Source organism: Poecilia formosa, unplaced genomic scaffold, assembly GCF_000485575.1.
Source record: "Poecilia formosa unplaced genomic scaffold, Poecilia_formosa-5.1.2 Scaffold96, whole genome shotgun sequence".
In the NCBI taxonomy this organism is placed as follows: domain Eukaryota; kingdom Metazoa; phylum Chordata; class Actinopteri; order Cyprinodontiformes; family Poeciliidae; genus Poecilia; species Poecilia formosa.
This window is the reverse complement of record NW_006800035.1, coordinates 317-15,961: the sequence shown is the minus strand read 5'-3', so window position 1 is coordinate 15,961 and position 15,645 is coordinate 317. Positions and strand designations below refer to the sequence as shown.

The following is a 15,645-nucleotide window of genomic DNA, read 5'->3' as shown; positions in this document are numbered from 1 at the left end:
AGCAGAGTACCACCGATAAGTTTGACACCACTGATTTTGTTAGAAACAATTATATCTCACAGTAGTATTTCCCCTGCTGGATAACAGTAGCCACTATGAACAAGAAAAACACATTTTTGTGGCAGTCCATTTGCAATAAGGTTCTCCAAACCTCCTGCTTGTAGGCAAGTCCAACTAGAAATTCATAAAGTTTTCATTTTCAAAACTTTGCAGTCCACAGCTAGACGTTGGAGCTCGCTATAGAGTTGTTTTTAGACTATGAACGACAAAACCCATGACAGGAACTGAGAATGGTTTTCAAAGGGTCCAGTTTTGAGGTCGAGGTTTCTGCCCGGTCCTGACAAACTCTTACCTGTTCATGTTTTGTCTCTGTCATGTTTCCAGGTGAAGTCAGACATAAAAACACACCAAATGTTTTCTGTAATTGCAGCACTTTGCAAAATAGTGCTTTTTTTTTTTGTACATCATCCTGGTTTATTTATTTGTTGCTGTTTTAATCAGGATAAACTTTGAGCACATGCATAGTGCTAACGATCAGAGTAATTCAGCCGTGTGTGTATGCATATATGTGTGTGTGTGTGTGTGTGTGTGTACGCTGGAGGTGTGTTTAGTTTGGCTCCCGCCATTATGGAAGTGATGAATGAGAGGCCAGTTGGCTTTAATGGCCAGCTGGACCAACTCCTCTTCACTTGCATCCAGTGGCAAACACAATTGGTCACATTGATCAAGTGAGCAGCAGAACAATGGCTACTGCCCCACTGGGGTCCCGTCTGTTGTTAAGCCTCCCCTCCTTCACTGTGCAGACTTGTTAGAGATGATGGATAAAAGACAGGGGAGCTATTGAATCTCAGTGCTTCGCAAAAGTACTCACACCTTTTTCTGGACATTACAGCCATAACTCGATGGATTTCTCTGAGAACACAAAGGGATGAAGTGGAAGAAAAATGGTAAATGCTTTCCAAAATTATTCAAAATCAAAAGCTAAATATGGTGGTGTGGCACATATGTGTGTTTGCATTTGTTCCTCTTTATGTTGGTACTGTTAATTAAAACCTGTTGTCTTCAGACCAATCAGTTGAACCAATTTGTTGACAATGGGACACCAGTTGTCTTTAAACAGTATCACGAAGACCAAGGAGCACAGTGGACAGTTCGGGGCTGGACATTTATTACAGGGTTAGGTTGTAAAGCAATAACAAATCCACCTAAACTGACAGGCAGAGCAAGGACAGCATTAATCAGAGAAGCAGCCAAGTGACCCTTGGTAAGTCTGGTGGAGCTGCAATCTGTCGATATAGCAACTAAAAGGGTGGTGCACTCCACAAATCTGGACATTTTCAAAGGCTGGCAAGAAGAAATCCATTAGTAAAAGGGAAACAAAAGTAAATACAAGAATTCTCTCCTGTTTGCAGTTTGTTACAGGACATGTAGGGGACAAAGACGAAAGTGTTCTGGTCAGATGAGAGGTGGTGGCAGAAAGTAGCCTGAACATGTAGCCTGAGCTAAAATGGAATGGTTTAGCTCAAAGAATGTGTAGATTTTGATAAAATTGTTTGTATCATTCTTTCACTTCACCCTGAAACAACAATTACTTAGAAAAGTGATTCTACAAAAATATGCACCTGGACACCACATTTAGCAAACGTATGTCTGTAACAGCATTTGAAAACCAAGTAGGATTTTTCTTCTCTCTACCTCTCCTCAGTCTGCTTCATGCTCCCCCCACTCACACCTGCTACCCATTAGTTCATCAGCTCAGGTCTCTCGTTCAGCATTCAACCTGCCCAGTATTTAAGCACTTCATTCTCGTTCACTCCTTGCCAGTTCCTTTCGTCTGCACCCATTGCTTCCTCGCTCAACCCCATGTTGTGCTTGTGTTTCCTTGCCGGTTTCATACTGATACTGCTTCAGGGGAGAGAATATTTATATGCCCTCTATATGTTTATTTTTTGAATTCTGTTGAAAATAATTTATTATTTTCTTTCCGGTTCACAATTGCGCACTACCTTGTATGTCTACCAATTAGAATCCCTATAAAATACATGGAGTTTTATGTGAAGATCCCACCTTTTTGGGTTGCCAGGTATCTGAAAGTGAAACTAACAGCATGTAAAATCCACACCTTTGATCCCAACACACATCCACTATTCAAGGCTAGAGGTGCATCCATAGCAAAACACTGACATCAAAGACATGACATCCCTTGAATTCTCACAAAATTCACTTAATTTTCTGATGTTTATCCAGGTTTATGTTTGACAAAATGTGTGGGGGGAAAAACAATCAAGGATAAAGAATGGCACACACATTACCTCTAGGATTACTATGTAAATAAGGCAAGCTAAGATTGAAGGGTTTGCAGTGAGTACAGTTTGAGTTTTATCACTAAATTAAAGGAAGCAATAGCAGATGTGAATGATGACATGAGTCGTTAGCTGGAGGCAGAGACAGCTGTATTTGTCATAAACTGTCAGCGGTGGGGGAGGCAGGCGGAGGGGAGGGGGGTTTATGCCACTTTGTCTCTGTCGTCATGCCGCTGACTGTTGCGGTCTCCTTTTAACATGTACAATTCCTCGCAGATGTGGCGCTGACTTTTAAGTCATATTTCCTATCTTAGCCATTAAACCCGTGTAATGGCGCCAAGATGTTCCCAGAGACGGGGAGGCACATAAAATCAAAAGCCTGCTGTGCTGCAGAGCGAAGCTGGGAAAAGACACACGTTCTCTGTGTGTGTGTGTTTTGCACAAAACCACATGTTGCACACAAACACAGCGACATCAAGCTGTTAGGAGTTTTTAAAACTGCTTCCTGGGACGAACCCTCGGCCGAACAAATGGCTCGCAGCGAAAGAGAGAGAAAAAGCCGAGATAAAGACAAAATCTTTCACTCAAACAATGAGCAACAAGCAGCCTAATGGTGGAGGGTTGTTCAAGGAATTGCTTTTGCTTTTAACAAGCATATTTTTTGCACAGGGAGTAATGGAGTGTCTGCTTGTATTTCATTGTTTCCTCACAGAGGCAGCCTATAGCAAACAGCCCATATATCCCCCCTCCAGCAGCCCCACTCATAAAAACACAAGAAAAGGCATGGTTTTAATACACACTTTAATGAGTAAAAAAGGGAAGTAATGACATGCAGGGAACATTTTTCGTCTTTCTGCTCCGCAAATTGACACCAATGACCCGCAGTCGGCTTAACGTCGTGGGTGTGACTTGTCGTGGAACAGGCCAATGAAAGCTACTCTTGGGATTTTCCTTCCAAATGCAATTATTAAGAATGATGCGAGTTTAACAATAGCCGGATCAGAGCGCTTAACTCTGTCATCATGAATGAATCCTGTTGCACTGCGGATTCGGAGACGATGAGTATCATAAGGCATCCTTTTCTTCTCTTCTTTTTTTTTGTTTTTGCGCTGGAAAACAAAGCTTCTTTGAACCGTCTCGCCATCCGAGCTGGCCCTTTGTGTCGGCCCGCGGAGCTCAATTGTTTTCTCCTTCGGTGACTAAATGTCCGGCTTAATGTGGCGCTGCGGCTCGGGGGAAATGATACCCCGACCTCGGTCCCGAGCATTAAGATTACATTCATTTGTGTTGGGTTTCTAAACACACAAGATTACATTTGGGCTAAATGAGTATGCACAGACATCAAGAGCTCCACGTGTTTCTTTTTTGTCATTCCACAGCCACTAAAAAGGCTCCGTGGCGTAAACAGTTTGGGATCGCCGCCGGAGAGGTTTGGACATATTGATAGGATGAAGATGCTGTTCTGGCTTCGAACAAAGGGAGGCTGTTTTACTTAATTTCAGGCCTCCTCTCTCTCTCTCTCTCTCTCTCTCTCTCTTTCTCTCTTTCTTTCTCTTTCTGTCTCTGTCTATTCTAAATACCTTGATAGCTAGCAATTTGGACAATAAACACATTGAGGAATGGCAGCTCGCCATTTCTTCTTCTGGTCTGAGTTGGGAGCATCAAAAGGCCACAAAGAATTGCTTTTGTCATTTGGAAAAACAAGGATGACACACATGACACCGTCTGGAATTCATTCTCTGCTTCAGTTTGAACATGTGCATCCCATTTGGGACGTTTAGGTTTCAGTGTGGCTAAAGGAGTTGGGTAAAAATAATCACACAGGTTGCTTAGGCTGCGTCTGATTTGTTTCGGAAGTCAAAGTGCAGCTGCTCCAATTGGAAGTCCAAATCAGTAGGAACTGCTAATGGCTGTGGTGCTAATTGTGATCCTCCCATATTAATATTGCACACTTTCTTCGTATTTCTGAAGGAAGGTACACTGCCTCAGGTAAACTAACTTACATAACAGCTATGTAATTTACATAATCAGGATTTCCACTGATTATATAACTGTGCAGTTTGACATTTCTAAAATAAATTTGCTCAATTGAAACATGGCAAAACTTTGCTACGATGAGCGAAATTGTTTTATTTCGCAAAACTGCAACAGAAACACTTTTTTCACATCACGATAGTCATGTGATCAACAAGCAGAGGTTGCCCCAGGCGCAGTAGTAGTTGGGGGAGCATGCTGATTTTTTTAATGTCTTATTGCGAGTACAAACATTTTCACCTGTGATTTTAACTGTTTCTTATTTGAAGGAAACATGAAACATGGCTAAATTGTGTTTTTTCAACATCAGCGGAATATCGACAATTTTTTTGCGCACATTTGTAATGGAAATGCAGTTCCAGTTTAATTGACGGCTGAACTGGCTAGCATCGGATTTTTTGACATCTTACAATCTGCACCATGAATCCTATAATAATACACACCGATTTAGCATTAACACAAATGCTAACATATGTCTGAAAGGACCAAACAAATACATTCTTTAATCTTTATGCTACATTATACAAACTTTGTGCTGATAAAGATTCCTTCTTTTTGGGATGACTGCAAGTGAAAGTGAAACTGAAAGCATGACCAATTATCTGACCACAATTGACCACTGTAAAATCCACACCCTTCATCCCAGTTCTCATCCACTATTCATGGCCAGGGGTGCAGCCATACTTCAAACATATGACATCCTTTGAATTTTCACAAAATCCACTTCATGTTCTGATGCTTAAATCTGCCTAACAATGTTTTTTAATGTGCTAACATACATGGCAATACAGGACACAATGTCATGGCACTTTAACAAACACAAGATAACACAATAATGTCCATTCAAGCTCTTAAAATAGCATGTTTACAAATAAATAATGTACAAAGCTATGAGCCCCACTGGTTCAATGAAGTTCCTAACACCAGAGGTTTTCATAAAAAGTTCATATCTGCCACATTTAGGACTGTTTTTTTCTTACTCAGCAACCATCCTTAGTACTAAACTTGGACTTTTTTCGTTGGAATTCCGACTTTAGGTTGGGTTCTCCATAGATTTCCCACTGGAAACTGGAAAAATCTGATCACCAAGTACAAATAGGATATACACAGTTAACATTGCTCCAGTGGTAAAAGGCAATGGTAGCAGAGAAAATTCCTTGGGTTCTGATTTTTAAAATGTGCTTTTTACTGGTAGTTCCTGTAGTTACATGTAGCAGAAAAAATGTCATATTGCAGCAAGTAGAAAAGGGAATAAAAGTCACAGGAGACTAATATGGGCTAACAGCTAGCCAGGAATCTGTAGAACACAAAGCTGTGTTAGCCCATAATAAAGATTCAGAGATGTTGTCACAGTTGAAGCAGCCAGTGACGTAAATACAAGTAATTATTATCGCAGTAAAAAGACTCCTTAGATGCAGTATGTGGTAGGATATTGTTCATTTTGTGAGATATTTGTTAAAACTGTCACCATGTTGTGACAGTATGCTATGAGACAGATAATCTGTGAAAAATCAAGCTTCTCCGCCTTCTCCAACTGCTAACTAGAAACAATCAATCAGAGCCAGGAGGCGGGACTTAGCGCTGTCAATCACCCTTGGTGTGGCGCTGCTCATTCTCTGATTCCCCTCCCTTCCTTTCTCTCTGCTACCATGCAGCTTCTTCCTGTTAACAGAACCTGTAGAGAATGCTAAGGCTAGTTAGCATGGCCACTTCATGTTGCGGTGAGTTGTTTCTCCGCCATTAGCACATTGAGCAGCAAGTACGTGGGGCTGATTGACAGCGCTAAGGCTGGTTCTGATTGGTTGTTTTTGACTGAGAAAAGAAAATTTCTTCATATTGCAATAGAGGTCACATCGATCTTTTCTCAGATTATCTCTCGTATTATTACACAAACACAACATGGTTACAGTTTTAGCAAATATATAAAAAACATATATATTTTTAAATGTGCATACTGCAGGTTTAAAGTAATATTTTAATTTTATCTACATGTTTTTTTCTGAAGAGAAGTGATAAACAGGTTTTCCAGAGCTCCAACTTGAATGTGATATCATACACAAATGATATAATCCATTACTTGAATAAATAGCATTCAAGTAATACAATATGGGATTTTTTTTTTTTTTTACCTGTTAGCGTTACCATATTATGATCATTTTTTCTTGATTGTCCAGACAGAAAAGCCTTCTGAGTGCTGCTTACTGTTGTTAAGATGCTCTCTGCTTGTAACACAGCTTCAAAAAGAAGAAAACCCCCCGTAATACTCTATGGTTCCACATTGAAGCTTGTGAAGCCCTGACTTTGTTGATCCATTTGACCAGCTGTTAGCGTTCCGCCGCTCTGGCGATTTTGTTTCTTCTCTCCAAACTGGCTGCAATATGGCATCTTTGCTATGATAGGTAAGAACGCTGTCACTGACAACAACTTCATAGAACCTCGCTTTTTAGGAAATCTAAACTAACCCTTTAAAGCACATATACCTCCGTCTTCACCAAGCCGCTTGAAAAGACCTCGTGAATGAAACAATGTGGCTGGTGTTTCAGAATCATCTGTATCTTATCATTGCAGGGAGGAAAAGCCCCTTAAACAGAAAAACGTGGAGAGCCAGACCTTTTTTTCTTCTTCTTCTTTTTTTCCTTCAAAGCGCCTCCAGAGCGAGGGCTGTTGTCTTTAAGGAGGAGGGGAAGAAAGAGGAGTGGGGGGGGTTACTTTCAGCGGCTTCAGCTCGGGGCTGGTTCTCATCATTTTGACAATAAAACTCAAGGAGTTGAAACAAAGCAAAGTTTCACGAAAAAGAGAAAGAGGGAGGGAGGGAAGGGGCAGGGAGATTTCCGCTGGCCTGTGCTGAATTGTCTTCTCCACTTCTAATCCAACAGCCAAAGACGGGCAAAGTGGTGATTTTAAGAGGAGCTTTGGGGGGTGGGGGGAGAAAAAGCTTTGGGTGGCTTAATTCCTCTCTGGCACCCTGGGGCAAGAGGCCGGAGGGACCAAAGGGCTTCAAAGGGATCAAAGATGAATGAGTGATTGTGCTTTAAATTCCCAAAGGTTTGTTTTCATAGTGTCTGAATTTTATTGCAGTTCTGTTACTCCCGCCTCCCACTTCCCTTCCTTTTCCATGAGATCTGTTTGATTCACAAATTTAAAAAAACAATACTGAGCTCACTTCAGGCACTTACTTTTGCTTCTTGAAAGTGTCAAACATCTCCATTTGACTGAGTGCATGCTTCAATCAAAGTGTTGTTTTAAGATATATTTACAGGCACGTCTGTACATAATTTTTTTTTTTTTTTTTTTACATTCTGCAACTGATAAACGAATTAGGAGAAAGAGTTTCTTGCGGATGCAGCGCAGCGATCGTCCTCTCATGCGTCAGCGCTTGTGGAGACTTGTGATAACCTGGGGTCGGAGTCTATCTCGAAGCGGTAGTGGTAGCCCTCCCAGACCTCCCTGCAGGCGTCCCGCATGTCATATACACGCTTCTTGATTCCCTTGCGGTTGAGGTAAAGTACTAAGAGGAAAATGAGGCCTATGAAGCCCAGAACGATTCCCAAGAAGACATAAGAGGTCTGCAAAGCGAGATCTGCCCCCACGTCTCTCTGCTGGCATTCCAGAGTCAGCATACCCACTGTGAGAATGGATGTGTTCCTCATGCTGGGAGGGAAGGCGCACAGGAGGCCCTCAGCATCCCTGACGCGATCCTGGGATCTGTTGAGCCATTGCGCAAAGGGTTCAATGCCACAGGTGCATGTGAACGGGTTCTTCCCCAGAAGCAGAGACGCTCGGGGAAGGGAGTCCAACTCTTGCAAGCCTTCGTCGGTGAAGGTCTTGAGGGCATTGAGTGTGAGGTCAAGCTCCTCCAGGCTCTCCAGACCTGAGAGGGCGAGGCTGCGGATGGCCACCAGAGAGTTGTTGGAGAGCTGGAGCCGGCGCAGGCTGTACATGCGGGAGAAGGTGTGCGAGGGCAGGTAGATGAGGCTGTTGTCAGACAAGTCCAGGACCTGTAGGTTCGCCATGGAGATCCTCTGGAGGGAGGCAGCCAGGTCCATCACCGACGAGTAGTTGTAGAGGGCTCGGCTGAGGTTGAGCTCTCGCAGCGACTGGCTGATGTTGCTGAAGGCTTCGGGGTGAATGATGGTCAGCTGGTTGTTGCTCAGATCCAGAGAGCGAAGGCGGAGAAGTCCGGAGAAGGTGTGGAATTCCATCTCTAAAATTCTGGGTCGGAAGAAAAGCATGACGTACAGGTCAAACTTCAAAGCACAGTTCCAGAGGAAGTCTGGATGAAAGTATGTCTTTACACAAAGAAGTACCCTGAGTCATGGATTCAACACTCTTGACTCTTCATCTTATGAAGAGTCGAGTGTTCTAATGCCACAGAGAAAAATGATAATCCACTACCTTGGATTACTTGCTCAGTTCAATAAAATGTTTGCATATTGTTCTAATTGACAGCAAATGTTATCTTGAGGCACTTTAAAAGCCAATTACATGTTCAGTTATGCAGAAATACACAATCCAGATTTATGTGATACAATCCAGTCATATAGACAGATTAGACTAAATGGCCCACAGCCTTTTCTAATCTCAAATGTATGACAACACAGACTAATTCAACTCATAATGCCAACTTAAAAGTTATGTATGTAAGAACGTTCAGCCATTTGCATTGGATCGGTGGTTTTTATAGCAGTATCTTACCTGTTGTTGCTCAGGGAGAGGTTGGTCACATTATCCAGACCTCTGAAAGACTCCGGACCGATTCGGCTGATCTGATTCCCAGTTATAAACAGATTCCTGGTGTATCCCGGGATCCCGGTCGGGATACTCCTCAGGTCTTTGGAGACGCACTTGACGGTTTGCGCCGCTTCCGAGCACTCGCAGCGCGGAGGGCACGACGCGTAAACGGAGGCGAGGAGCGCGCAGAAAACAAAGCGGCTCGTCAGGTGCAGCATGTTGGAGTGAAGTCAAAAAGTAACGGGAGCGAACAAGACGAAATCAGGAGGAAAATAGATTACTGGGGGCAAAGGAGGAGGGGAACAGGATGAAAGAATCAGCTTCTCCGACACGCCAACATCGCGAGTTCAGTTGTCCCGGCTGGGAATGCGCCTTCAACTTCGCATGTCTGCAGAAAGTGCGGTCCGGAGGCTGGGTCTGATTTCCATGAAAACAGAACTGGGGGTCGTGCCGATCACAGGGGAGGGGGGGCTGTTTGATCCTCAGAGCGGGGCGTCGCTTCTTCCCCCAACAATACAGTTAAAAGGACCATCGACTGGTGCGATGATGATCTGCGGGGAGGGGCTTCTCTCTCTCCCGCCTGACCGGATCCACAAGGAAGGAGAGGGGCTGGAGATGCCAGGGTTCCGGTTGTCTCATTTAAATTTCCCCCAGAACCTAACGCGTGGTCCGGCACCGTTACATTAGGCCAACAGTATGACTACCCGAGCCTAAATCTGGATTTTTAAATGTGGACATACATTTATCATAAAATTTGCATTATAGTCAGGGCCGGATTTCCAAGGATGTGGGGCCCTGGGCTCAGGGCCCCACATCCACCAAGAGATTTGGTGTCTTTTCCACGACAGAAAGATTCTCCTTCTAATACAAATTCCAATAGAACAATAGTTCTGCAGATAAGTGGGTATGAATTAATGTATGGTATATTTATTACATCTGCTAAGAAGTGGCTCCATGTTGTCCTTCAAATAATTACTATAACTTCATACTTAAGTAGTCCCATAAATATTAATACAGTTCATCTGATATGGACCTTTGAGATTTATATCAAAAGTGATGCAAAACATGTATTCATTTTAAAAAAGAAGAAAAAACATCTTTGGTGCCCCCTTAAAATTGTGGCCCTGGGATATTTCCCTTTTAAAGCTGCAGTGTGTAATTTTTACAAAAATGTTTTTCCCCTATTTAAAACTGTCACCATGTTGTGACAATATGGTATGAGATAAACTGATTTTAAAAAATCAAGCTACTATTTCTACCATTACTAATTCACAGCTTCTGGTCAAAAAGAACCAATCAGAGCAGGAGGAGGGTCTTAATGCTATCAATCATCCTCCTGCGTTTGCTGCTTGGTGTACTAGTGGTGTAAAAACAATTTACCATTAAAGAAAAACCATTTACTCGCAGTCATTGTTGGCTATGCTAACTAGCATTAGCATTCATGGCAGGCTATGCTGTGGTGAATCAGCTGTAGTTCAGGAAAGAGCAAGTGGGATGGGTTGAGCATGAGAGTGATTGACAGCGCTAAGGACCTCCTCCCGGCTCTGATTGGCCGTTTCTGACTGAGTGGTGTATTTCTGTAGTTGGTACTAGGAGAATCAGGAGTTCTTTCATCCCACAGATTATCTGTCTTATACTGTCACAACAGAACTTTAACAAATATCTAAGAAATGTAACTTTTTTAAATAAAACTTTCCAAAGTCTGGCCCAATATGCAGGATAATCTCCTCTGAACGGGACTGTTGGCCACTTACAAAGGGACGAATACGTCCTCATGGTCGATGTGTATTCTGACAGCTTCTAACCATTTTTGATGGGAATCACTCCTGAGCGTATAAATAGAAACTCGAAGAGGAGGAAGAAAAGTTGTCAACCTTCAAGCTGACAGCCCTGATGAAACACAGCACTCATAATTCAATGATGGAAACCCAAAAGGAGGGGAGGAAAAAAAAGAAAAGGCCCACACATTGCTAGAATAATAGACATCTTTATTGGTGTTACAGCTGTTCACACAGTCACTTTCTGAATTTTGGAGAATTCTCAGCAGCAAGAAAGATATCTGGAGAATCGGAACAACACAAGAGTTTGAGTCAATAGACTCGTGTTAAGTGTGTAACAAGTGAATGGCGGCACTAGTAACGCCATCCCGACTGTCTTTTGTCCGCAGACTGGAACGGCGGGACAGCAGGTCCCCACATTCCTGGACCTGGCTCCTGGATACGGAAAGGCACCACAGCAGGCAACACCTAAGACCGCTTCAATGATCTCCACACAGTACTGCATTCCTGTGCAGGACTTCCTACAAAGAAGCCACCTCTCCTCTGTTTTATGCACAAGTAAGCTCCTATATGACAGGCAGTTATTATAAGGCGATCTCAAAAGAGCTGGATATTTATTTCCTCTAATAGCAACGAATGAGCATCTTTTCTAATCCAGCTAATGGAAACAAGAAACCACATTTTGACTTAAGCATAAATGAAAAGTGCTAGATATTTTAAAAAGGTGACATTTCTTTCAATGTTTCCCAAATCGACCCGACCCTGAAAGCAAGATGTCTCAGAACTTAGGAGTGTCCGGAAAATATTGGGAAATAAAAGATTCTTAACTGCTTTGCAAATGATCTTGTTAATCAACGTAGGGCTGGGTGATATGATTAAAAAATAAAACATGATTTTATTTTTTTATCCAAAACTCAACTCGATTTCCAATTTTTATTTTTTCTCCTTTGTTGTTTTTTTTTTTATCACATACGTATAAAAAGAAAGAAATGACAGAAGATATCTTGAAAATATCTAAAAAAAAAAAATAAAATAAAAAACAACTGGCTTTTGTTATTTAATTCAATGTCGAAACAAACAGAAGTTATAAAACATGTTTGTCAAAATCATCACTCTGAACTATGGAAGCCCAGGGTGAAAAAATGATTTTCCAAAAATTACATCTTCAAAACCAGAAAATTCAATCAAATTGATAAAATCAACTTACTGCCCAGCCCTAAAGCAACATAATAAATGCAAGAGAGGCAAACGCGTTTTTCTTTTTTATCCTGAAATTGATTACTTGGACTCTACAACAGTGCGTCTTTTTCTGTGTTTTTCTGCGTTTTTCTGCTTTGATCTAAGCAGCACTAATAGAGACGGTCTGCAGCTGCAGATGATGAAACATTACTGCTGTCTCCACTTAAGTGCAGATGATTAACTCAAATTTGTCATCAACTCTGATTAAAGATAATTAGCTATTACATACCCGCAAGAAACAGAGAAATATACAGCACTAAATTAAAAGCACTACAAAAGTATTTACACACCTTGAACATTTTCCACATTTTTTTCCACATTAAAAATCAGAAAAGACTGAGTTTAACAGGATGTTATTCCATAGAGCAGAGGGTCTGCAACCTGTGGCTTTTTGAACCTTCCACAATTTCTCTCAACAATTTGGCTGAAAAAGTGGAAAAAAACACAAACAAAAAAAACACCACTTAAAAAAAAATAATTTATATATTAAATTATAAAAACACATAAAACAAATGCAAATAGAGAACTTTAGGGGCTTTTTTTGCAGACAGAATGAGTGAAGTAACAGTAATATTTAATTTTTCCTCATCATTGAGTGGTAAACTTTTTTGTGTAAATAATTAATTCCACAACATTTGTGGCTATAGTATAAACGAGTTTCATTCAGTTGGACTGGGGGCAAAAATGGTTCTTTGGTTTGTAAAGGTGGCCGACTCCTTGAATAGACCAAATGGTGAGACTCACCGCAGCACTATGCTGCCATCACCGTGTTCCTCCTCTCTAGTGTTGTCTATTGCATACAAGCCAACTGCAGCTCCTGCTTGGATTGTGGGAAGGTTCAAGAGGTGTGAATACTTTTCACAAGGTTGAAGAGGCAGGGACGATTATGAAAGACAACTTTCAATTTCAAACCTTTTTCCTGCATGCATGCGACACACACATGCAGCCATGCAAGTGCATGCTCTTCCCAATAAAATATGTAAAAAGTAGCACACAGTCTGTTTTAGGCACGGCTCTGCTGCAACCGTCAGCAGATGATAAACACAAACATGGAATACAAAGTACAATTTTAGTGTAAATGACTAAGATTTAAAAAGTCAAGGTCATGTTTTTACAAAATGCCCATTAAAATGGGGAGTCAAATATTTACAGGCAAGAGAGGCAAATTGTACACTTGAATGTAGGACGGAGTGTTAGGGCCAGACACAGAAAAAAAGTTAATTATGAGAAAAAGTCACATAATATTATGAGAACAAAGTCACAATATTGCAAGAATAAAGACATACGGCAGCAAGTCAGAGTAATGTAAAAACAAAGTTGCAATAACACAAATTCAGAATATTACGAGAATATGGTCGCAATATGAAAAAAAGGCGGAGTAGCACAAAAATTTATTTGCATATTACCAGAATAAAGTGAGAATAACGTCTAAATTTATACGAGACAAAAGTCGTAACGATACGAGAAAAAAAGTCATGAAAATCAAACCAGAGTGATATGGGAATATCCATCCATCCATTTTCTAACACCCTTGTCCCTTAGTGAGGTCAGGAGGTGCTGGTGCCTATCTCCAGCTAACATTTTGGGCGAGAGGTGGGGTCATCCTGGACAGGTCGCCAGTCTGTCGCAGGATATGGGAATAAAAAAATGACAAAAAGGCAGAAGTTGCAATAATACAAAGAAAAGAAATCGTAGTATTAGACAAATCTCATATGACAAAATCAAAACGATGTGAGAATAAACTCAATCTGAATAAAATTATAATATTAGAATGAAGTAGTAATGTCATGATAACTCCTACAGGAAAAAATAATTTAAAAATTAATAAAATGAGCAACGCTGGGCATCTTGTGAAGTCATACTTTGGATTTGGATTTACAAAGAAGACATACTTAAAGTCTGAACACATCAGCATTAAAATATCATCAGGAGGAGGACTTTGAAACAATTGTCATTTTAAGACTTCCCTCTGATAATATTGCATCTTTATTCTACTAATATGACTTCATTGTCAAAATGTTAAGAAAAAACATATTGCGTATTCTGGCCCTAATACTCCGTCATATGAATCAAGGCCCTGTGAGCCAGATGATGTTTAGAAACAAGTACTGTCTCATCGTCTGTCTTGACCTTACAGGATGTTGGTCGGGTTGAATTTAAACTTTAAAAAGGTGGTCCTGATATTTCCCAAAGACTTTCAGCTCTGAACTGCTGAGCCGGTAAAGCAGCAGGAAGTGGCGGCGCTCGCTGAAACACTGAGCGATGGTTGGCGAGTGTGAAAAACCTGAGAATCCTGGCTACCTGCTGCTGCTGCTGCTGGGAGAGAGGGAGAGAGAGCTCCACGCTCCTTTGTCTCCGTTTGCAAACAATGACATGATTTGAGTCTGCCCCCTCTACCCCAACAGCCATGGTAACGGATTTGTAGTGCCAACTGTCATGAAGACCGAACATTTAATAGGGGGGGGAAAAAAAAAAGGCAGAATGCTGAAAATGCCACAATGTGGAAGAGATCTGCGATATCGGTCATGAATCAGGCACTGACTCTGATTTCTGTGTGAAAAGTCAGTAATGAGCAGAAAGAAAACATCTGAGTGGGTTTGTGGAGGGTCAGCCCAGAGACATCTATCACAGACACATTCACCAAGGTTGCTACAATCGTCGCAGTGATGAGCTGTTGCTAACAGCACTGTGAGGTTAGACGTGTTCAAGGAATCTTTAAGAAAATATCTCTCAGAAGATGCCGACTTGCTCGGTGTGTCGTATACAGATAGGAAAATACGCTCATGTTGCTGTGGAAGAGCTACATTAGATCAAGTATGAAATGCTAGAAAGTCGCGATAAGGCAGCTAATGACGTTTGTGCTCCACGTATAAAAATGGCTTTCTGGAAGCACTGAAGATATCAGGTAAACAACCCCATCAGTCTGAAAGCAAGGCATGAACTCTACTACACCAGAACTTCTTTACAATAAGTGTGAAGCTGTTATTGTCGAATGTACAATAGCTGGAATTCATAAAAATGCATATGTGTGAATGGATATCAATCGTTGAGGTATTACAGCTTCGGCACTGCAGTGAGAAAAATAAAATAAACACGTTTCCTGTGTGGAAGTCCTCTCCCAGAGGTAGGCAGGCTTTAGGTCCTCGGTTACTGTAGCTCGACGCGGCGACGCCGTTCTTCAAAAGGTGGTTCGTGTTTGGTCGTGGCGCCGCAGTATGGAGGGCGGGGCGGATCGCACGTGTGGATGTCGCACGCCGTGTCCGCCGCCTCGCCAGGCCCCCTGCCCGGCCCCCTGCCCCGGTCATCGGATGTTGACGACGAGAGCAACTGTGAGGACGATGCCCACGAGCAACAAGAACGGCAGCCAGGTCTTCAGAACGCCCGCGCAGCTGGACAGAGCACAGAGAACAAGCTGAGGACAGCCGAGTTTATGCTGCTGCAGAAAGATCAAACAGAGTAAACATCGCAGAGGGATGATAAGCTTCCAGCATTGATGGACACACGCTGCGCTTTCATTTCAATTCTCATGTTAACATGGTAACGAGTCGATATCATGAAAC

The 15,645-nt window shown here is 41.9% G+C and overlaps 1 protein-coding gene across 1 annotated transcript; it reads right to left on the bottom strand.

The window, feature by feature from the left end:
• Positions 1–6,607: 6,607 nt before the first annotated feature.
• On the bottom strand, positions 6,608–9,642 carry tpbg1b (trophoblast glycoprotein 1b). Its single transcript, XM_007558378.2, has 2 exons — positions 9,033–9,642; positions 6,608–8,549 (listed from the first exon to the last, which is right to left on the bottom strand). The coding sequence occupies exons 1-2, from the start codon at positions 9,284–9,286 to the stop codon at positions 7,700–7,702; spliced, it is 1,104 nt and encodes a 367-aa protein (XP_007558440.1). The 5' UTR covers positions 9,287–9,642; the 3' UTR covers positions 6,608–7,699.
• Positions 9,643–15,645: the final 6,003 nt, after the last annotated feature.

Excerpts from the sequence above, each read along its gene's own strand:
- tpbg1b (XM_007558378.2), bottom strand. The coding sequence starts at position 9,286 with ATGCTGCACCTGACGAGCCGCTTTGTTTTCTGCGCGCTCCTCGCCTCC. Across the intron at positions 8,550-9,032 it reads CTCTCCCTGAGCAACAACAG|AATTTTAGAGATGGAATTCC; the intron begins GTAAGATACTGC and ends CTTCCGACCCAG.